This window comes from Trifolium pratense, linkage group LG5 (assembly GCF_020283565.1).
Source record: "Trifolium pratense cultivar HEN17-A07 linkage group LG5, ARS_RC_1.1, whole genome shotgun sequence".
In the NCBI taxonomy this organism is placed as follows: domain Eukaryota; kingdom Viridiplantae; phylum Streptophyta; class Magnoliopsida; order Fabales; family Fabaceae; genus Trifolium; species Trifolium pratense.
Window position 1 is genome coordinate 22,450,549 of NC_060063.1, and position 24,749 is coordinate 22,475,297.

At 32.5% G+C, this 24,749-nt stretch overlaps 1 protein-coding gene across 5 annotated transcripts; it reads left to right on the plus strand.

Moving 5' to 3' along the window:
- The first annotated feature begins 11,136 nt into the window (after positions 1–11,136).
- On the plus strand, positions 11,137–18,505 carry LOC123884899 (polypyrimidine tract-binding protein homolog 1-like). 5 transcript variants are annotated; one of them, XM_045934122.1, is made up of 9 exons: positions 11,137–11,347; positions 11,480–11,535; positions 11,864–11,914; positions 12,555–12,642; positions 13,412–13,469; positions 13,546–13,652; positions 13,728–13,808; positions 14,207–14,319; positions 14,528–18,505. In XM_045934122.1, the coding sequence occupies exons 3-9, from the start codon at positions 11,876–11,878 to the stop codon at positions 14,969–14,971; spliced, it is 930 nt and encodes a 309-aa protein (XP_045790078.1). In that variant the 5' UTR covers positions 11,137–11,347; positions 11,480–11,535; positions 11,864–11,875; the 3' UTR covers positions 14,972–18,505. The 5 variants fall into 5 exon arrangements, with proteins under 5 accessions (XP_045790078.1, XP_045790079.1, XP_045790080.1 ...); XM_045934123.1 differs by lacking the exon at positions 11,480–11,535; XM_045934124.1 differs by lacking the exons at positions 11,480–11,535; positions 11,864–11,914 and having other exon boundaries at positions 13,546–13,650; positions 13,727–13,808.
- Positions 18,506–24,749: the final 6,244 nt, after the last annotated feature.

Sequence of the window (24,749 nt, forward strand, 5' to 3'; positions counted from 1 at the left end):
AGATATGTCAATTTAAAATGGTTTTTCCCCAATGACGCTTGTTCTCCATTATACTCTGTTGGGTCATCATGAGGGGGCAGCCGGGGGATCATCCACATTGGGTTTAAGAACAACTCTACAAGTAAGTTGGACACCACACTATAACCCAAAACCTTAAGGTGTTAGGTTTATGGGTCATCTCACTTATAAAGTGTTCAACCTCCACTTTTCTAAGCAATGTGGGACTTAACCACTCACACTTGCCACAACATACTCTATAATAATTTTGTAAATTAATATACAAATTTAATGAAATGATATTTTTTTTGGTATTAATCTTCTGATTCTTAGAAGAATGAGATTTTAGTAATCCAGAGTTTGATTGTAAAGTAAGTAAAACTGACCAAGAATTATTTCCACCATTGATCGAAATCGAATTCTCTAGAACGATTCATCGTAGAGAGAGCACATTAACCCCACTTAAGCCCAATTATTTGGTGTAAATGATATTTCTTGTCGCATACATGTTGAAATTCAGGTGAGTGATTTAATTTCTGATGTTTAAAAATAGCTTAAACAAATGATATATAAGAAACACGACCCATTTATTCAATATCTTAAAATTGAAATATGATGTTAAAGTCTCTCTCGGGTGATAATTTTGTGTAATTATTTTCATATATATATATATATATATATATATATATATATATATATATATATAAATGTCCCCACAAACATAAAATAAAAACAATGATATTATACTAAGCCACTAGTTTTTCGATTGAATCATAAAATTATATGCAAGTGCTCTGAATGATGCCACAGGCGGCTGCATGGTGCAAGTGACTTGAAGAAGTGATCATGTGGGAATTAGAAAAACAAATGAACAAAAAAAATCAATGTATAAACAAATTAGAGGATGTCTTTGTGGACTTATGGCATAACTTTGAAAATGATAATGACTAGCAATAAAAAATGGAGGGAGAAATGAAAGTGATAGGAATTAGGATTAAATATATATTTTTATTAAATATTTCAATAAGATAATACTTATAGGTCATGTATAAGAAATATACTCCATCTAGTCCTATATATACAAAAAACTTTACTTTTTAGATTCATTAAAAAACTAATGTATCTAAAGTAGATTATTGTCTAGATACATCAATTCTATAATAGATATGTTTTTATATATAGGAAAACTTTTTTTATATATAGAATCAGATAGAGTATAGATTAATAGATATGTTCTATCAGTGCATCCAATGCACCTAAGTAGTAACCATAGCCATTTTTTAGATTACAACCGATCATATATGACCCTTACACGCACACACTCACAGAAATATTGTTATGCCACGAAGTTATTGGTGAACCAATTTAATTTAATTATTTTTTTTAAGGCATAGAGATGTTGAAATTGAATATTTATTAAATAATGAGTGATGTATATTTATGCGATCCATTCAGAAACATAAATAGATTGTTATTGGAGTTTATTTGAAATCTCATATTGCTTAGATTCCCGGACTATTGAGTGTATAAATATGTGAGGGAAACCTCACCCTATGAAAGTTAGTTTTTGGGGTTGAGATCCAATCATATTTAACATAGATAACTCTATTGTGCATGCCTTTTAGTATCTCACTTTTCCGGTTATGTATACACTGGCGGAACTAGGGTGGGGCTGGGGTGGGCCGCGGCCACCCCCAGAAAAATAGGAAATTACTAATATACCCTTGATTTTATTATAAAATAAACAATTATACTAGATATATATTTAGTTACGCGTCCAATGCAAAATGTAAGTGCTAGCCTAGTGGCTTGTAGCATGCCATGACATACTTAGGTTGTGAGTTCAAATCCTGCAAAGCATGTTTTTTAACATTTTGTTCTTTTTTTCTTCTCTTTTCTTCGGTTTGTTCGATTTTCTTTTCCTTTTTCTTTTAAAAAAACAATTTTAATATCCATATGCATATATCAATACAAAAAGAAGAATAATCTATATAATTTTTTTCCAAGCTTCCAAAAATTATATAGATATATCAATATAAAAAAAGCACAATTTCTATATAAAAGAAGTACAATTTCTATCTTTTTTTCAAAAAATATTTATTTAGAGTTACACAATTAAATTTTTTAATGACCAAATTTGTGCTTATTACGACTTAATTTTTTGTATGAAATATAAATTTTTGCTTAGAGTTTAATGGGGACTAATGGGATGATTTGGTAGAATAAACGGGTACTATTAATGTAAAATAATTTTATATTATCAGTGCAAATTTTATTTTTTCTTTAATTTATACATTATAAATTTTTTCTCGGCCCACCCCAACTTTTTTTGCCAGTTCCGCCACGGTATGTATATTTGATTTTACAACAAAGAGAGTCAAAAATAATTTCAGTCATATAAAGTTCCCTTTTAAACTTGCAAACAAAACGTGAGAGTAAAAAGTAAATATTGTTATGCCATGAAGTTGTTGTGTAAATACGTGAGTTTTAGTGAAATTTGATACTCGTCTAAGACAACAACAAAACTTGGAGAAGGGATAAAGAAGATTAAATATAAAACGTTTTCTAAGATAAAGATGAGTCCATGGGATTAGGAAGACTTTGGTGATTATAGTGATGATATCGAGTTATTAATTAAGCGGAGTAAGTCACTCTATATATATATATATATATATATATATATATATATATATATATATATATATATATATATATATATTTATGGAGTTTGAAAATCATTACTTGGCAACTATCCATGTTACCATCAGTGGCAAATATTGTCACGTTGACTGACCCCCGAACCAGATTAAACTGGTGGTGTAAAACAAAAAAAAAAAAAATAGTGTCATGTGGAAGTTTTTTTTTCTTTATAAATGAATGAATTCCTCAGTATACATTGTATTTGGATATAAAGTATAAACCGATCACGATTACACATTGTTGTCGCTGATAGGTTTTTTTATTGGGGGCTTTGGGTCTAAATTAGCAAGGTGCACCTTTTGAGTTGGACAAAAATACCCTTTCTTTTTTTTAAAAAAAAAAAAAAAACATATTGGCGCTGATCCAGTGTCGCGCGCCTACCGCAGGACCACCGTTACAGACCGTTGATTTCCATCAGACGGCCAAGAGATGATCTCATCATGGCTGTCGGATCAATCAGACATTCCAGATCATCCATCTCCATGATAAGCCAGCGCGTGCACCACACTAGATCTGCGCCTGGAGAGAGAAAATTTCATTTTAAAAAGCAGGACACGTGTCAAATGCTGGGTGGTTGGCGTGTTTTTTTTTTCATTTAATACTTTAAACTCAATTATTTCGTTGTAAATTAATTTTTTATTTTTTTATTTTTATACCAAAATTCATAATTTTTTTTTGTCTACAAATAGAGACTTGGTTCGTTTGATTTGGACACAAAAAAAAAACTCAATTTTTCACTACCTTTAATTATCTTTATATAATACTGTGAAACCATTTAGCTGGTAGAATGGTTTCACAGTATAACTCTCTGAAACCATTTTACTGGTAGAATGGTTTCAGTGAGTAATTTCTTAATTGTTTGCTTCTGAAACCATTCTGAAACCATTTAGCTGGTACAATGGTTTCAAAGCGTTGTACTTTGAAACCATTTCACTGATAGAATGGTTTCAGGGGAGTTGATTTTTAATTGTTTGCTTCTGAAACCATTTTACTGCTAGAATGGTTTCACAGTATAACTCTCTGAAACCATTCTTCTAGCTAAATGGTTTCAGAAGCAAACAATAGTTTTTAATTACCGTTTTATCTCATTTAATTAACGAAAAATAGTTTCAGGTCTCAAAAAATTTCATAAAATATACCAAAAGTTCCAGAATATTATCTAATATTTTATTAGAAACAAATAAAAAAACAATTGGTTTCAGAGTACAAATCTATGAAATTATTATTATTATTTGTTAAATAGTTTTAAATAATCAGCGGAATTTGTGAAAATAATTTCATGACTTGAACTAGGGAGAGTGAGGTACACAAGAGGGTTCTAAATAATTCATAGTACTTTACATAAAATTTTGGAAATTTTTTATGGAATTATAATATTTTTAATTACCTTTTTACTCATTTAATTAACTAAAAATAGTTTCGGGTCTCCAAAAATTTCATACAATATACCAAAATTTCCAGAATATTATCTACTATTTTATTATGAAAAAATAAAAAAAAAATAGAGCCTCCCTGAGGCCGCACGCGCCCCCACGCTCCGCCGGTGAGAGTGGGCGTGGGCGACGCGCACTGTTCATCGTCCCTCCCACCCGTTTTACGCAGAAACGGGTCGTGCGACCCGGTTTTTTACCCGGTTCGATCTCCCTCAATACTCAACGAAACTCGACGTTCCTTATATGGATTTTGATCGTTTTTCAATTTTACAAAGGTTTCCGGTATTAGTTTTTGAAATCGGTGTTCGATTCGCACGTAAAATGAGGTCGAAATTTGGAAGAAATTTAAAAAATGTAATAGTTGTTGTTGTTGCATGGGGGGCGCGAGAAGACATGGGGGCGCGCTATTTTATGATGCAAATTACATACATGCCCCAGTTGCTCTATTGTTTAAAAAAAAAAAATGGGTATTTTTGTCCAACTCAAAAGGTGCACCTTGCTAACTTAGACCTAACTAGGGTCTAAGTTAGAAAACCCCTTTTTTATTTATTTACAATGAGCTGAAGATCGATCCCAGAACCTTTAACATACTATTCAAACTCCAATTTAAATAGACTGACCCAAAATAAATCCTCTCAACTTTTTTTTTTCCTCAATTTTTATATCTCAACCATCAATCAATTTTTTTCGATTTCTTTTAAATTTAAATATTATTTTATATTTATAATTCAATAGTCTATTATCCACGATATTTTCTCAATTTTCTTTTTCACTTGAAAGAATCATTTCTCAGACTGACCATATCAACAAACATATCACCTTTCGTACCCCAACACAAAAAGTTGTCTATTATATTTTAGGCCTGAGCATCGGTCGGTTTCGGTCGGGTTCGGGCCGAAAATCACTAAATCGATAAAAACCGCAACAATTTAATTTGGACCCAATTCCGACCGTCTATATCTTCGATTTGTTCGGGTTCGGGTCATACGGGTGACGGGTTGAACGGGTCGGTTATTACGGGTTATATCGAAACTTTGTTTACATCTAAAACTCATCCATTCTCCAAAAATTCCTAATTTTCGAATAGTTTAATACCTCATACAGAATGCAACAAAAGATAGACGAAGTAAATTAAAAAAAAAAAGAGGATTAGATGTAGTTACTTTCTTTCAATATGTAGATCTAAAGACAATAAAATATCAAGTAGAAGAGACGTAGAAATTAAAATAGATCTAGAATATATATATATTAGAATATTTTTCCCACATTCTTCATCACCATATTATTAATTATAAGCTTTGTAAAATATAACATTTTTATCTTATATCAAAGATGGATAAAAATAACAAAGAGTATATGAGATTGAGAGGGAGAGAAGGAAAAAAATTAATTTGCATCTAATGATTGAGAGGGAGAGATAGAATTTTAGAGACCCGCACCCGCCCGTATGCAACCGTTCATGCCCGGTTTTTCGCAATTTGTTGACCTGAGACCCGACCCGCACCCGACCGAATGCTTCAATATGTTGTCGGTTATATCGATTTCGAGTCGGGTCTCGGGTTCATGCTCACCCCTAGTGTCACATGTCGATACCAAATATGTGAATTTGTAATGACATTTTTTTGACTTTGATTTTGTCCCAAAATAAATGATCTATACAACTTCCAAAGTCATTTTTTTTCCAATCTTACCCTTTATGTAGCCCCTGTTTATGTGTGGCATACTCAACCAATTTAATCATTACTACTAGTAATGAAAAAGGTAAGGATAATTTAGTAATTGTACAACTTCCTCTCCTTTATTTATGCATTTTTCTTAAAGTGTGTGAAATGATCAAATAAGTCATTTTTCTCTATTGGCAAGCCAAAGCTACTAGTTGTATTATTCAAAGTTGAGTTCATTAAATCAAGAAATTTTGAGTTTAAGTGATTAACGGATTCATTCTAAGAAGAATTGTTTGGGAGAATTTGGGTTCAATTTCTGGTGATAACAATTTTTGACCAGACATTACTTACTTCGTAGTCGAACTCTGGATTAACGAGACTTGTTCCCTTAAAAACTAGAGGTTAATAAACAAAATTGAGTTGATTAAATTGTCAAATTGATGTTTTTATTTCTTTTTTTTTATTGATGTTTTTATTTCTAATACTAACTAAATCGAGATGACTTAATTAATCTCATACACCAACTTATATCGATCAAATTCAACTTAGGGTCTGTTTGGCCTGACTTTTTTCCTCTTCCTTATACAAACAATATATGCAATTTTTATATATTATTATAAGTTTGTCAAGGTAATTTATGATAAAATAGCTTATAAAATTATAATTTTTACTAGTATGAACTAATAAAATAAATTCATAAAACTTAATTTATACTAATGCATAAGCTATTTGCATAATCTTAAAAAAAAAAAAAAAAATAGGCAAAAGGGACCCTTAGTAGTATATATTTACTAGTAGCATACGATCCAAAAAATAGTTTCCGTTGGGACTTGGTTTTAATTTTAAGAGAAGAGAAGAGAGAGAAACTCAATAGTGAGACACGCGATCTTGATCAATTAACTTGAAATCTTGCTGCTGCAAAACTTCCCACAATTCCTCTTTGATGTTTTGCACACATGGTTGCTTGCTCATTGATGATCTTTAAGATTCTTTAGTGGATGCATGAGAGTACTCATCATTGAGAATGATTAAAACTTTTATTCCTTGTGCATAAGCTTCTTTGAAAAACTTATGGACCATCATTCTCAAACGTTGTCATCTTGAGAAGCTTTAGTAAGATGATACTTTGAGTAGGTTTTGAAGATCCTCAATGAATGCATCATTTCCATTGATGTTAATTGTAGTAGTAAATCCTCAAGGCTTATAACTCAAAAACTCATTGTAAGCCTTGTCACATAATATCAATATATTCTTGAGTAGCTTGTGATGTAGGTTTTTCCATCCTGATTCTTCAACTATGATCCTCAAATTCTTCCTTGATTATTCAATACTTGTTGTGAACCTTGTAGTGATGAGGAAGACAATTAAACATGAAGCTCACTTCCTTGCTTGATTCTTCGATGAATCTTTTTATGATTCAAAACAACAGTCTTTAAAAATCTTCTTGATGCGTGTGATCTACTGTTGTAATTATATGATGATACTCCAATTTCTTTCATTGTTTGAGTATATAAATGCACTTGTTGATGTGAGTGGCCTCTAGCTCATCCATTTGCTAATATCTATCTTTCAACAAAAACTCAAGTGCAAACATCAGTAGATCACCATTCATAAAACTTAACATTTATTCCATAAGGTTTGTTGTCATTAAAACACTAAAATGGATTTTGCCTCAACACAAATTTAATACCCATTCCTGACATCTGATCAAGGAGCCCCTGAAATTCACTCAAGTGATCTGAAATAGAAGTCCCCTCCTTATACTTCAAACTTATGAAGCTATTCAACAAGAACAATTTATTATTCCCTGATTTAGAGGCATACAAGGACTCTAACTTCTCCCACAAAGTTTTTGCATGTGTCTCATTAGCAATATGATTATAAATATTATCTTCAACATATTGCCGAATAAAACCACATACCTGTAGATGTTCAAACTCCCATTCTTCATCAGACATAGAATTCGGCTTTGCGGAACTAAATACCGGTAAGTGCAATTTCTTCACAAATAACAAGTCTTTCATCTTGCCCTTCCACAAATGGTAATTAGAACCATTCAACAATACCATCTTTATATTTGTATTTGACTCCATCTTTCAAACAAGTAAAATTGCCCTTAACCAAGAGCTCTGGTACCACTCTGATGGTGAATTAGCACAATAATAATAATAACGAGCAATACGCAGCGGAAATAAAATTCCCCAAACTTGTAAGAACCTTGAGGATCAACAACAAATAATATGGCAGACAATAAAGCAAAATAAAGACACCGGAATTTTAACGTGGAAAACCCTCGATGTGAGAGTAAAAAACCACGGGTCGTCCAGACCAATAATTTGAGGAACCAATAATAAAACGAGAACTTAAATTTGAGAAAAAGAATTCGTAGTAGTATTGAAATTTTCCCCTGTCTTATATTATAAATAAATAAAAAAATTCATACTTATTAAGAAAAGTAAAATAGAATAATTTAAAAATGAATTTTTGTGTTTTACTTGAAATAAGTTTCATGGGAAAAAGAGTTTACAAACACGTTTATACCCGTGATTTGAGTCCTTTTATTCAAAGAATTTTGTACACATGGCATGTCCAAAAAGTTTCTCTTCTCATATGGCTTTGACAATTAATTCACATAATTCACATGAGAAACCAAAAATTCAAATTCTACATAGACAATTGATAATTTATAGCTGTACCATTAATACTAATAATATGCAAAATTAGACGTTATTAAAAAACATTCTATAATGAAATAGGCGATGCAACATTCTATTAATAGTTGTACAAAAAATTCACATCGTTAAGGAATATTCTTTATATTGCAAACATTAATTTTATTATATTTATTGTACCGTAAAAATATCCAAAGCGATGTTTTATATTGGATTTAATCATTTATTATATTTTATTTGCAGATGTATAGAAAGACTATGAAAGGAATGAATTAAAACCAAGTTGGTTGCGATAGAACTTGACGGGATTAATGATATTCTTTTCTTAGAGTGGATTAAATTTATTTGATTAGTTTAAGATTATTTTCTGTATTAATTTTTTATTTATTTAGAGAAGACCAATAATTTGTACCAAAAAAGAAAAAGAAAAGAGAAGACCAATAATAAAGAGGAGGAAGAGAATTGTTCAAAAAAAAGGGAGGAAAATAGTACAATTATTTTGAGACATTTATACGGGATTTTAAGACATTCTCATATTTTTTATTAATTTTCCTATTTTTTTTATCTATTTTATTTGTTATATTTTTTATCGTGGTTATATACTTTTATTTTAAGACATTTATACGAGATTTTATACTTTTACTCATATATTAATACATAGACCTATTTTTTTTTTTTGTATTTTTATGTGGCCTGTGTTCTTTTTATTTTATTATTTATATATGATCTATTTTCTTATTTATGCGAGAATTTTGCACATGTATTATTTGGGGATATATATGCACATGGCGGTCGAACTATTAATTATCAGAGAATTCTCCCCCTAAGAACAAGATGGTAAATACCAAAAAGTATATATTTTTGATAAACGAATACCAAAAAAATATATTATTATAGGAACCGTATGTTTGTTCATATATTAATACAGAGACATATTTTTTATTTATAATATATACTAGGTTCTATATTTATTTTATTCGGAGGATATTGATGTGAAATTTTTTTTGAAGAAGTATTGATGTGAAAATTAACTAATATAAGATATATTATGATAATTTCTTTGGGGTATTTTTGTTTCATATTTATTTTACTATCGAATTTAACTTTTTTTTTGTTTGTTTGGTTTTTTTTAAAAAAAAGTTTACACACGAGTCTATATTTTTACATTGAGATTTACACGGGATTTATATTTATATTAATATATTAATACGATATCCTATGTTTTATTTTTTTACTAATACCGGATCTTTTTTTTTTAATGTTTATAAATTTCCATTCTTTTTATTTGAAAATTTTAATATTAAAATGTTATTTTTGTAGTCTCATTTTACCCGTGCTTGGCACGGGTCCGGATACTAGTAATATATAATGTCAAGTTTCCTTCATCCAAATTCTATCATTGAGCAGCTTGATTTGCATTCCAACGATACATAATCTCAATATCGCGATATGTGGAAACTAATAATAATTTAGGAACATACAATAATTAAATGTAATATATACACGAGTGACCCATTAGCTCAGTTGGTTAGAGCGTCGTGCTAATAACGCGAAGGTCGCAGCATGGGCCAATGATTATTATTTTTGATTAAAAAAAAACACGTGTGTCACATGTCGATACCAAATACGTGAATTTGTAATGACATTTTTTTTACTTTGATTTTTTTTCCCAATTTTACCCTTTATGTGAGCCTCTGTATATGTGTGGCATACTCAACCAATTGAATCATTACTACTAGTAATGAAAAAGGTAAGACAATTTAGTAATTGTACAATTTCCTCTCCTTTATTTATGTATTTTAAATAAGTGTGTGAAATGATTAAATAAGTCATTTTTCTCTATTGGCAAGCCAAAGCCACTAGTTGTATTATTCAAAGTTGAGTTCATTAAATCAAGAAATTTTGAGTTTAAGTGATTAACGGATTCATTCTAAGAAGAATTGTTTGGGAGAATTCGAGTTCAATTTCTGGTGATAACAATTTTTGACCAGATATTACTTACTTCGTAATCGAACTCTGGATTAACGAGACTTGTTCCCTTAAAAACTAGAGGTTAATAAACAAAATTTAGTTGATTAAATTGTCAAATTGATGTTTTTATTTCTTTTTTTTTATTGAAGTTTTTATTTTTTTTATTGATGTTTTTATTTCTAATACTAACTAAATTGAGATGACTTAATTAATCTCAGACACCAACTTATATCGATCAAATTCAACTTAAGGTCCGTTTGACCTGACTTTTTTCCTCTTATTTAGAGCTTATACAAACAATATATGCAATTTTTATATATTATTATAAGTTTTTCAAAGTAATTTATGATAAAATAGCTTATAAAATTATAATTTTGACTTGTATGAACAAATAAAATAAATTCATAAAACTTAATTTACAATGCATAAACTATTTGCATAAACTTAAGAAAAAAAAATTAGGCAAAAGGGACCCTTAGTAGTATATATTTAGAGGTGTGTTATTCAATCACAAATTTTGAGACACAAAATTAACACAACTCTCTTTTCACTCACAAGCACGCAAAATGAGATATACAAAAAATATTTAAAAAATCAAAAAAATATATTTATTGTATTTTTATCAAATAAATGTGTATACATAACATTTTCCATATATTTACTAGTAGCATTCGATCCAAAAAATAGTTTCCGTTGGGACTTGGTTTTAATTTTAAGAGTAGAGAAGAGAGAGAAACTCAATAGTTTCCAATTCACCGCCTCTCTCAAGCTCCTCTCCCCACCGTCACACTCAGCTCCTCTCCACCGTGACGGACAGGATTCAATGAATCAACTTGCCACCGTCACGAATCACGAAAGAAATCGCTCAATCTCTCACCGCTTGTGAAGAAATCAGACGAATTTAATTTTGGTGAAGTCATTATCCCTTTTCCCCTTTTCTTTTTCTATCAATTCTTGGTAATTTGAAAAATCAATTATCAATTCTTCGAACATGGATGTTTACCCTATTTTTTTGCTGTGTATTTTCTTGTTCAAATGTTAGGTTTTTGGCAACAGCTTTGGGTGTTTGTAGTTCCAAAAGTTCATCTTGTTTCTTGGGTACGTACGAGCACAAATTTGTTTGGTTTGTTTGTAGTTTCAAAAAACCAAAAATTAAGAGAAAATAAGATGGCCATGTTATAATAATCTAGCAAAATTAAATCTTGTTGATGATATCTTGAAATCTAAAGATGATTGAAGTTGAAGCTTAAGAATAGATTGGGTGTTTTTTCTGTTTTTTGAATAACCTGTTTACATAGATGATGGTTAACTCTTTGTAAATCTCTTGTTTCTTGAAACATTTCTAATAAACAAATGTGTATTTAATAATTGTTTGTTTCAACACCTTCTTGAAGCTTTTACTTATCAGTATTTTATGTTCCTGTAGACAAGGTCAAGGATGATTGATTTGGTATCAAAAGGTTTGGCTACATTAGAGGTATGGTAGTTGTAGTGTTGTATTTGCATACAATTTTGTAACTAGTTTTTTTGTTGTTGTTGTTGTTGTGATTAACTGCATACCAGTTAGACGAACTTTGATTGGATTGTTTCGGCGGTGGACTTGATTTTATTGACTTGTGTGTTTCACTTAAACACTCTGGCTCTCTTTTTATGTATGCGGGTCATGAGTGTGGAGCTTATTCAAAAAACAGTTTTGGAAATTTGTATGCTCACAAGAGATTATGTCTTTTTTCATGTTCCCTCTTTCTATTTACCTTGCAATTAATGTTTTCTCTCCTTTGTTATGATTGATGGTCATCAGCAAATGGCAAATAGCATGAAATTATCAGAATGATTTTTATTTCCGACCACCTGCAGGGCTGATGATTAAAGTGTGTAAATGATTAGCTTATGAATAATATGGTAGCTTTTCAATACATGGTTTATGATCATTTTGACAGAAGTCATTCTCCCCTTCCCAGTTCCCAACACACTTTCCAGTTCATGTGGCTGTTAATTGAATTCACTGTATAACTATAAATTGATATACTGTAGTATTCTATTACTACCTTGATTTAATTTATCATTAGTTGTGTTCAAGCTGAAGAAATGAACTTTACTATTTTCTTCTCTTTCAGAGAAACCATAGAAAGCATATGTGCATATCAATGGAATTAGTAGCTGCTGTTCTTGGAGACCATGGACAGCGTCCTCATGAAGACTATGGTAAATTCATGTTATTTTAAATAGTATAGTGTTTTTAGATTCATTTGTTATCTACAAAAGGATGACTTTTACCATGTCAATAAAATTAGCCCAAATTTTATGTATAAAATAGACTTAAATTTGTTTTTGGAATTGTGTGATGTAGTATTATTTCCTATCATATATTCATTGCCATTTCTTGCTCTGAGCAGTAGTGGTTAGTTGTTACCTAGAATATGACTCATTGTAAAAAAAATTCTTCATTTGATGCAGTTTTGGCGAACTCAAACAAATTGTTTGTGAACCATAATTGTATGAAACTATGAATAAGCTTGTATTGTGAACTGGCATCACTTCTATCATTATATTTTGAAAATTACATTACATAAAGTTAACAGGGTTGTCTATTCACCCGTGTCAACAATTTTGGTTCAATTGCTGTATCCTCTAGCAAGATCTTCTTATATGTTTAATGGGCAAGGGCAATGTGGTGCCATAAGTTCCCACGATGGTAGAGTACAGGGAAGGGTTAGACTCAGTTAGGATCTATCATAGAAAGTCATATCTTGCATTTGCAATAGTTTTATTCCACAATTTGAACCTTCAACTGCTTCATAGTCAAGTCACATTGTAACAAATCTATTTGTTGTGCCAAATGGCCAACGATCCCTTTGCTATATATGTTTAATATAGTCTTTTCTTTAATGTGTATGGCTATATTTATATTTTTCTCTTTTAGATGTTAGCTTGTCAATGGTTAATAATACTGAATTTTTCCATGATTTTTTAGGGACTATACAAATCCTATGTTTCCTGTCAATCATAGTGCTATTGAGGGGGCAGCACAGGTATTTTATTGTTGTATTCTTTAATAACTTTTTGATTTTTCTATTTTAGTATGTGTTAACAATTTGTAATCCTCAGCCTGTTATTGGTCCCGATGGAAAGAGGAGAGAACCGGAGAGCAATGTACTTTTGGCTTCCATTGAAAATATGCAGTATGCTGTTACTGTTGACGTCATCAACACGGTGAGAATTTATATATTTCAGTAAAACTTCCTAATTAGTGTTTGAATTATACCCTAATGTTGGTCTATCTTTACAGGTTTTTTCTGCATTTGGTACTGTCCAGAAAATTGCCATGTTCGAAAATAATGGTCAAACTCAGGCACTAATTCAGTACCCAGGTACCAATCCTTTTTGTCTGTTAGTTCTTGAGTTTGTGCACTACGTTCCATTTTTATATACAATTTCTAGTATATATATGCATACTTTCTTTCCTCTATTTTCTTATCCTTCGATTTGGTGGTTCCTTGTGTGCTTAATGCCGAGAATTAGTATTCGCAAAATAGTGTTTAGATTGAATGATTGATAACCAATGGTCTATTTTTCGGTTGTTTTGACCATTTCATATCAGTTCTATTCCATATTTTGTCCTTTTTGTTGATTATTTCATTAACCAAATGCTTTCCTTCTGCTTTAGTGTTGAACATGGATGTTTTTTTTTGTTGCTAATGGATGGATAGAAATAATTATGGTACTTCTCTATGATTTTGAGATTTTTTTTTGTTTTTTGTTTTTGCAGATGTTACGACGGCAGCAGCTGCTAGAGAAGCTTTAGAGGGGCATTGCATATATGATGGTGGCTATTGTAAGCTTCATCTATCATACTCTCGTCATACTGATCTCAATGTAAAGGTATAAAAATGTGTTTTTGGGTTAATGTTAATGAGGGAAAAAAATTTAAGAGATATTCTTAGAAGCAATGTGGGCACTTTCTTGATGGGAAACAGATTTGATACTTAGATGTATGCTTCTTGACACTTGATTTACCTTTTATGGTAATTTGTTTATGACAATTGAATGAAACTGAGTCTAATTTTACTGTATTATGTTTTGGTTTCAGGCTTTCAGTGACAAAAGTAGAGACTATACAGTACCACAAGTTCCTGTAACAGCTTGGCAAAATCCTCAGGCTGCACCTATGTACCCAACCAGTTCCCCTGGTTTTCAGACTCAAGTTCCTGGAGGACAAGGGCCATCATGGGATCTAACTCAGCATGCAGTTAGACCGGGTTATGTACCTGTTCCCGGTGCTTATCCTGTTCAAAATGGTGCATATCCTACTATGCCCGCCTACGCGTCCGCAGCTATACCTACCGCTTCCTGGCCTCTTGCTCAAAGATCCCATCCCGGGGTTCCACCCAATGTAAATTTACAGCCTAGTGGTGGTTCAACTTCCGGTCCTGGTTCCTCGCCTCACATGCAAACCAGCTTTGGTGCTCAAGGATTGGTTCGGCATGGGGTGCAGCCAAATGCAAGACCTGGTGGTGATTCTGATAGGACTTGATCTCGATTACGATTAAACATTGATCAATAAAATAAAACAGTAGAATATAGTAGTGAATAGAAATTCTTATTGCTGGAAATAACTAGAGTTCATGTGGGATCTAGCTCACAATACAAACAGAAGACTAAAATGTAAGGAAATAAGCTGTAAATGATAAAGGAGGCACTTCGAGAGGCCTTAGCTCTCCTAGGGTTAAATTCACCACTTCAAATCATGCATAAAAAACAATGGCAGGGAAACACTCTCCTATTTAATCAATCAGATCTAGATTTACTTTCTCTTCCCTCGCTGAATAAGGAAACATTCCTATAAGGGAATGATTAGCTGTATCCTTCTGCCCACGTTTCCTTTTATAAAATCTGTCATAACTATCAATACCCCCCCTTCAAAATTCTCCTTGACCTCAAGGAGGAATCTGGGAAACTCTTTTCTCATCTTGTCAGCTAGTTCCCAAGAGTTCTCAACACCTAGAAGTCCTTTCCGCGTGACTAACACTTCAACCTCCCCACTTGCATTCCTTCTGGTATCTAATGCTTCTTCAGGTTCTGGTTTTAGCTGCCACTCTTCATTCAAACTAGTTGGTAAAGGTTGAAAATGATTATGTTTGCCATAGACCCAATTAAGCAAACCATAGATTGAATAAGATTTTCTCCAACAACATTCACAATCAACTTTAGCCTTAAACACATTGAATTTCCCGTGGTCCCATGGTATTATCCTCACTGATGAATTTAATATCATAGTTGCAAACATCAAAGCTTTAGAGATAAAATAGCCCCTTTCCATCTCAAGAAATTGAATAAGTGGAATAACAACAACCTTGACATCATACTGTTGCAATACCATCTTCACAACCACCCAAATTGATTTCCTCGCAATTGGAATGTCTGCATTGGCATCATATTCACGCTGCTCTGTCACCATCTCACCTGTGTTACTTTCATTTGCAACCGCGGTCATCATTTTCAGCCTCAACTTTTTGACATCTGATGGCCCATTATACTTGTCAGTAATCAGTATATCCAGTGGCGCCTCTTCTACAAAATCAAGAAGCATGATAAAATCATAGACTGCATCCTTTATTGAGAAAATGGTTAAATGAAAAACAAATGCTGCTGGTGCTATGCCATTTTCTCTGTTCTTGCTGTCCATAGTTGGATTTAAGAGCTTTTTCACCAACATTGGTTGACCCCCAATTTTATCCATGTCTTTAAGACTTGAATTGAACTCAAGCATGTTATCACAGATAAAATATTCATAATCATGTCTACGTTCTGTTATATCAACTAGAACCACATCTAACCCATTATGAAAGGCCTGTTGACATGCTTTCTTTGCCACACCAACAAGATCTTTGGCGTGACCTTTCTTTAATACATATGTTTGAAATATAATTGCAAGTGCCCATAATTGTTTAATAGCTCCCGACTGAATTGCATCACAAGTAGATAGTATAACTTTGTTATTGTGTTGTTTGAGCCAACAATCAATCCTAATTAGATTAGAATTCCCCACTCCCATAGATACAACGACAGGTCTGCTTAGCTCCTTGGTAACATTGATAACCTTCAATGTGCCAACATAATGATTTGGAATGAAAATATGAACACCTATTTTTTTGCTTGCATGCCATGCATACTCAGATGTAAATGCCCACTTGGCTATTGCATTTGTCAACATCTGTAGCACCTCTAATGCCTTGACATCTTTATATTGCCACTGGGAAATGACATATGTAGACATCCTTAACACATCTAACACTTTGACATCTCTAATCACTATTAGTAGTGAACCAAGACCACAAGGAAGGTAAAGTAACCTTTCTTCTGTCCCTTGAATTGGGATATGTGAATTTCCCTTTTTCTGAACCCACAGGTTGTTAGTTTTGAATTGGGCCAACTCTATTATTTTTGCTCCTGCCCAATTGGTGAATATCTCAAAAAGCAAAACATCATTAACATGGGTCTGGTTCATTAGATTAAAAGATGTACCAAATTCACAGATTCCCCATTTTGCCCCCAGTTTTTCTAAAATTCCTCCCAATATAGAAATTACCTTTTTTGCCCTTTGTCTTTCCAGATTTTTCTCAACTGAAGTGAGATTGATCTGCTCGGTCGATCTAGAGGTCATCTTCGCCGGTGTTGCCTGTGGTGGTGGACTTATCTCTGCTCCTGAATCGGTGGTCGGTGACTGCGATGATGGTGGTAGCTTGGCCAACGGCCCATTCCCCTGAACATAATTTTCCGGATCGGGAGGTTTAGGTAGTGGAACTCGTTGTGGAAGGACCATCACTGATTGGTTGGAATTCGACGGGTCTGGCTCTAGTAACTGTGTGTGCGCTACCGGTGCTTCAATGATTTGGAAGTTTCTGGACACCGGAGGTTTGGGCGGCGCAACTTGCCATACTAGTGTCGTCGTAGATCGAACGACGTTCAGCGGTGGTGTTCGAGACTGCAAAGCTGGTGTAGGTGCACAATCGTTCTCCTCCGTCGTACATAGCACCCTCATCTTCTCTGTCACAACCTTCACCGCAGTTTCACAAACCTTCAATTCTGTTTCTGGTTGAAACTCTAATTTGTTGAGATGAATTCCTTCTTCAACGTCACAGAAACTCTGATCATTACCACCGTCAGTTTGCTGTGGTTGAGATTGTGAGTCCCACGACCACGTGCTATTATCGGTCCATTCCTCTTCTTCGTCATAGTGGTGAACTCTTTCCCGTGGTCGCCCCCGACGACGGTTACAACGATCCCGTTGTTTTAGGATGAGCTCGCGAATCTGCTCCACCGTGACTGGTGGCGGTCGTGATTGTTGTTCCAAAACCAACTGACGAAGCTGCTCAACTGCAACTTCAGCTTTGCTCATCCTTTGTTCTAACGCATCAACACGTTTCTCTATTCGGTGATTGGATTTTGGATTGTAACCAAGGCTCTGATACCAATTGATAGGACTCGATCTCGATTACGATTAAACATTGATCAATAAAATAAAACAGTAGAATATAGTAGTGAATAGAAATTCTTATTGCTGGAAATAGCTAGAGTTCATGTGGGATCTAGCTCACAATACAAACAGAAGACTAAAATGTAAGGAAATAAGCTGTAAATGATAAAGGAAGCACTTCGAGATGCCTTAGCTCTCCTAGGGTAAAATTCACCACTTCAAATCATGCATAAAAAACAATGGCAGGGAAACACTCTCCTATTTAATCAATCAGATCTAGATTTAGTTTCTCTTCCCTAGCTGAATAAGGAAACATTCCTATAAGGGAATGATTAGCTGTATCCTTCTGCCCACGTTTCCTTTTATAAAATCTGTCATAACTATCAGATTCACCTTCAGGTCAGCATTATTATGGTTAGAAAATTATAGTTTTACTTTTAAGCGTCAATTCAATCAAAAAGCAGAACAACTTCAATGATGGAAGAGTGATAATATTACTAAGCTGCTGTTTAGTTGGAAAGTACATCATCATGACATCATCGATATTTATTAGTAATTTTAATAATGAAATTTAATTTGCAAGCTTTGGAATTGCATATACTTATAATCTCTTTCTCTCCTTCGTTACTCATTACTGGCTACAACAGTTACTGAATTGGGCAATGGAAAGCCAAAGTTCTATTCTACTCGTGATAATCTCTTTTTGCATAAAATGGCGATTACCAACAAATCACGTGTGGTTGTTCTCAACAAGGTGAACACTTAGTATTTAAATAGGCGTTCTTTATTATTCAACTTCTATAAATGACTCACGTATGATATCATTTCTTTTACAACTGCTATCTTCAAATAATTTGATATACTGAAATTAATTAGTGTTACATTAGATTTAGAAACACTAAATACCTATTGTTTTATGAAATGTGTAATTATTATGAGATTAAAATCTGATGGATTGGTATTCTATTTATTAAGTTCTTAGAGATTTCTGGTCTGTGAGATTAGTTGTTTTTTTTTATATATAGTAATATATAATATAATAGTATAACTTTTTGATTGGGAACCTTTATGTAAATGTAGAAAATCAGCCTCTTCCTTCTTTGCTGCCTATGATGCCAAATGAGAGGATGGTACTGAAACTTCTGTATGCAGGGCTCTCGATGAAATTGCGGACGTATCTATACCAGGTATGAATGTTAAGTTAGCACTATTTATTTAACTTGACATTGTGTCTCATGCTCCATATATATATGAAGAAATGGTATTTGATAGAATTTTTTTTTATTTTTTTAAATGAAAATAGAAAACCTACTTTGTTTTAAATTCTATGAAATGGACTGACCTGATGGAAAAAATAGAATGACCCTGATTGAAAAAATAGAATGTCCGTGATGGAAAATATATGGTATTTGAACCTATATGGTTCGATAAATAGGAAGATGATGATACCGTGACCCTTAATGGAATGAAAAAAGAAAGCCTACTTTGTTTTAAATTCTATAAAATAGAAAGACCGGATGGAAAAAATAGGATGTCCCTGATGGAAAATATATGGTATTTGAACCTATACGGTTCGATAAATGGGAAGATGATGATACTGTGACCCTTAATGGAATGAAAATTGAAAGCCTACTTTGTTGTAAATTCTATAACATAGAATCACCCGATGGAAAAAATAGAATGCCCCTGATGGAAACTATATGGTATTAGAACCTATACGGTTCGATAAACGGTAGGATGATGGTACTGTGACCCTTAATCGAATAAAAATAGAAAGACTACTTTGTTTTAAATTCTATATAATAGAATGACACGATTGATAAAGAAGAATGACCCTGATGGAAAAAATAGAATGTAGCTGATGGAATATATATGGTATTTGAACCTATACGGTTCGATCAATGGGATGATGATGGTACTGTGACTCTTAATCGAATGAAAATAGAAAGCCTGCTTACTTTGTTTTAAATTCTATGAAATAGAATGACCCGTTGGAAAAATAGCATAACCCTGATGGAAAAAATAAAATGTCATGGATGAAAAATATATGGTATATGAACCTATACGGTTTGATAAATGGGAGGATGATGTTGCTGTGACCCTTAATCGTATGAAAATAGAAAGCCTACTTTGTTATAAATTCTATGAAATAGAATGACTGATGGAAAAAATAGAATGTCCCTGATGGAAAAAATAGAATGACCCTGATGGAATAAATAGAATGTACCTGATGGAAAATATATGGTATTTAAACCTATACGGTTCGATAAATAGGATGATGGTATTGTGACTCTTATTCGAATGAAAATAGAAAGTTTGCTGCCTACTTTGTTATAAATTCTATGAAATAGAATGACCGATGGAAAAAATAGAATGTCCCTGATGGAAAAAATAGAATGACCCTGATGGAACAAATAGAATGTACCTGATGGAAAATATATGGTATTTAAACCTATACGGTTCGATAAATAGGATGATGGTATTGTGACTCTTATTCGAATGAAAATAGAAAGTTTGCTGCCTACTTTGTTATAAATTCTATGAAATAGAATGACCGATGGAAAAAATAGAATGTCCCTGATGGAAAAAATAGAATGACCCTGATGGAACAAATAGAATGTACCTGATGGAAAATATATGGTATTTGAACCTATACGGTTCGATAAATAGGATGATGGTATTGTGACTCTTATTCGAATGAAAATAGAAAGTCTGCTGCCTACTTTGTTTTAAATTCTATGAAATAGAATGACCCGATGGAAAAATAGCATGACACTGATGGAAAAAATATAATGTCGCCGATGTAAAATATATGGTATGTGAACCTATATGGTTCGATAAATTGGAGGATGATGTTGCTGTGACCCTTAATCGAATGAAAATAGAAAGCCTACTTTGTTATAAATTCTATGATATAGAACGACCCGATGGAAAAAATAGAATAACCCTTATAGAAAAAATAGAATGTCCCTGATGGAAAATATATGGTATTTGAACCTATACGGTTCGATAAATGGGAGGATTATGATAATGTGACCCTTAATGGAATGAAAATAGAAAGCCTACTTTGTTTTAAATTCTATACAATAGAATGACCCGATGTTAAAAATAGAATGTCCCTGATGGAAAATATATGGTATTTGAACCTATACGATTCGATAAATGGGAGGATGATGATACTGTGACCCTTAATCGAATGAAAATAGAAAGACTATTTTGTTTTAAATTCTATATAATAGAATGACCCTGATGGAAAAAATAGAATGACTCTGATGGAAAAAATAGAATGTACCTGATGGAAAATATATGGTATTTGAACCTATACGGTTCGATAAATGGTAGGATGATGGTATTGTGACTCTTAATCGAATGAAAATAGAAAGACTACTTTGTTTTAAATCCTATAAATTAGAATGACCCGATGGAAAAAATAAAATGACCCTGATGGAAAATATATGATTGTACTGTGACACTTGATCGAATGAAAATAGAAAGCCTACTTTGTTTTAAATTGTATGAAATAGAATGACCCAACGGAATAAATAGAATGACCCTGATGGAAATTTAGAATGTCTCTGATGGAAAATATATGGTATTAGAACCTATATGGTTCGATAAACGATAGGATGATGGTACTGTGACCCTTAATCGAATAAAAATAGAAAGACTACTTTGTTTTAAATTCTATATAATAGAATGACCCGATTGAAAAAGAAGAATGACCCTGATGGAAAAAATAGAATGTAGCTGATGGAATATATATAATATTTGAACCTATACGGTTCGATCAATGGGATGATGATGGTACTGTGACTCTTAATCGAATGAAAATAGAAAGCCTGCTGCTTACTTTGTTTTAAATTCTATGAAATAGAATGACCCGTTGGAAAAATAGCATAACCCTGATGGAAAAAATAAAATGTCATGGATAGAAAATATATGGTATATGAACCTATAAGGTTCGATAAATTGGAGGATGATATTGCTGTGACCCTTAATCGTATGAAAATAGAAAGCCTACTTTGTTATAAATTCTATGAAATAGAATGACCAATGGAAAAAATAGAATGTCCCTGATGAAAAAAATAGAATGTACCTGATGGAAAATATATGTTATTTGAACCTATATTGTTCGATAAATAGGATGATGATATTGTGACTCTTATTCGAATGAAAATAGAAAGCCTGTTGCCTACATTGTTTTAAATTCTATGAAATAGAATGACCCGATGGAAAAATAGCATGACACTGATGGAAAAAATAAAATGTCGCTGATGTAAAATATATGGTATGTGAACCTATACGGTTCGATAAATGGGAGGATGATGTTGCTGTGACCCTTAATCGAATGAAAATAGAAAGCCTACTTTGTTATAAATTCTATGATATAGAACCACCCGATGGAAAAAATAGAATAACCCTTATAGAAAAAATAGAATGTCCCTGATGGAAAATATATGGTATTTGAACCTATACGGTTCGATAAATGGTAGGATGATGGTACTGTGACCCTTAATCGAATGAAAATAGAAAGACTACTTTGTTTTAAATTCTATAAATTAGAATGACCCGATGGAAAAAATAAAATGACGATGGAAAATATATGATTGTACTGTGACACTTGATCGAATGAAAATAGAAAGCCTACTTTGTATTTGAACCTATACGGTTCGATAAATGGGATGATGGTACTGTGACTCTTATTCGAATAAAAATAGAAAGCATGCTGCCTACTTTGTTTTAAATTCTATGAAATAGAATGACCCTATGGAAAAATAGCATGACCCTGATGGAAAAAATAAAATGTCGCTGATGTAAAATATATGGTATGTGAACCTATACGGTTCGATTAATGGGAGAATGATGTTGTTGTGACCCTTAATCGAATGTAAATAGAAAGCCTACTTTGTTGTAAATTCTATCAAATAGAATGACCCGATGTAAAAAATAGAATAACCCTTATGGAAAAAATAGGATGTCTCTAATGGAAAATATATGGTATTTGAACCTATACGGTTCGATAAATGGTAGGATGATGGTACTGTGACTCTTAATCGAATGAAAATAGAAAGACTACTTTGTTTTAAATCCTATAAATTAGAATGACCCGATGGAAAAAATAAAATGACCCTGATGGAAAATATATGATTGTACTGTGACACTTGATCGAATGAAAATAGAGAGCCTACTTTGTTTTAAATTGTATGAAATAGAATGACCCGATGGAATAAATAGAATGACCCTGATGGAAAAAATATAATGTCCCTGATGGAAAATATATGGTATTTGAACCTATACGGTTCGATAAATGGTACGATGATGGTACTGTGACCCTTAATCGAATGAAAACATAAAGACTACTTTGTTTTAAATTCTATATAATAGAATGACCGGATGGAAAAAATAGGATGTCCCTGATAGAAAATATATGGTATTTGAACCTATACGGTTCGATAAATGGGAGGATGATGATACTGTGACCCTTAATGGAATGAAAATTGAAAGCCTACTTTGTTGTAAATTCTATAACATTGAATCACGCGATGGAAAAAATAGAATGCCCCTGATGGAAAATATATGGTATTAGAACCTATATGGTTCGATAAACGGTAGGATGATGGTACTGTGACCCTTAATCGAATAAAAATAGAAAGACTACATTGTTTTAAATTCTATATAATAGAATGACCCTATTGAAAAATAAGAATGACCCTGATGGAAAAAATAGAATGTAGTTGATCGAATATATATGGTATATGGACCTATACGGTTCGATCAATGGGATGATGATGGTACTGTGACTCTTAATCGAATGAAAATAGAAAGCCTGTTGCTTACTTTGTTTTAAATTCTATGAAATAGAATGACCCGTTGGAAAAATATCATAACCCTGATGGAAAATATAAAATGTTATGGATGGAAAATATACGGTCTATGAACCTATACAGTTCGATAAATGGGAGGATGGTGTTGTTGTGACCCTTAATCGTATGAAAATAGAAAGCCTACTTTGTTATAAATTCTATGAAATAGAATGACCGATGGAAAAAGTAGAATGTCCCTGATGGAAAAAATAGTATGACCCTGATGGAAAAAACTGAATGTATCTGATGGAAAATATATGGTATTTGAACATATACAGTTCGATAAATAGGATGATGGTATTGAGACTCTTATTCGAATGAAAATAGAAAGCCTGCTGCCTTCTTTGTTTTAAATTCTATGAAATAGAATGACCCGATGGAAAAATAGCATGACACTGATGGAAAAAATAAAATGTCGCTGATGTAAAATATATGGTATGTGAACCTATACGGTTCGATAAATGGGAGGATGATGTTGCTGTGACCCTTAATCGAATGAAAATAGAAAGCCTACTTTGTTATAAACCCGATGGAAAAAATAGGATGTCCCTGATGGAAAATATATGGTATTTGAACCTATACGGTTCGATAAAAGGTAGGATGATGGTACTGTGACTCTTAATCGAATGAAAATAGAAAGACTACTTTGTTTTAAATCCTATAAATTAGAATGACCCGATGGAAAAAATAAAATGACCCTGATGGAAAATATATGATTGTACTGTGACACTTGATCGAATGAAAATAGAAAGCCTACTTTGTTTTAAATTGTATGAAATAGAATGACCCGATGGAATAAATAGAATGACCCTGATGGAATAAATAGAATGTCCCTGATGAAAAAATATGGTATTTAAAATTGAACCTATACGGTTCGATAAATGGTACGATGATGGTACTGTGACCCTTAATCGAATGAAACTGTGACCCTTAATCGAATGAAAACATAAAGACTACTTTGTTTTAAATTC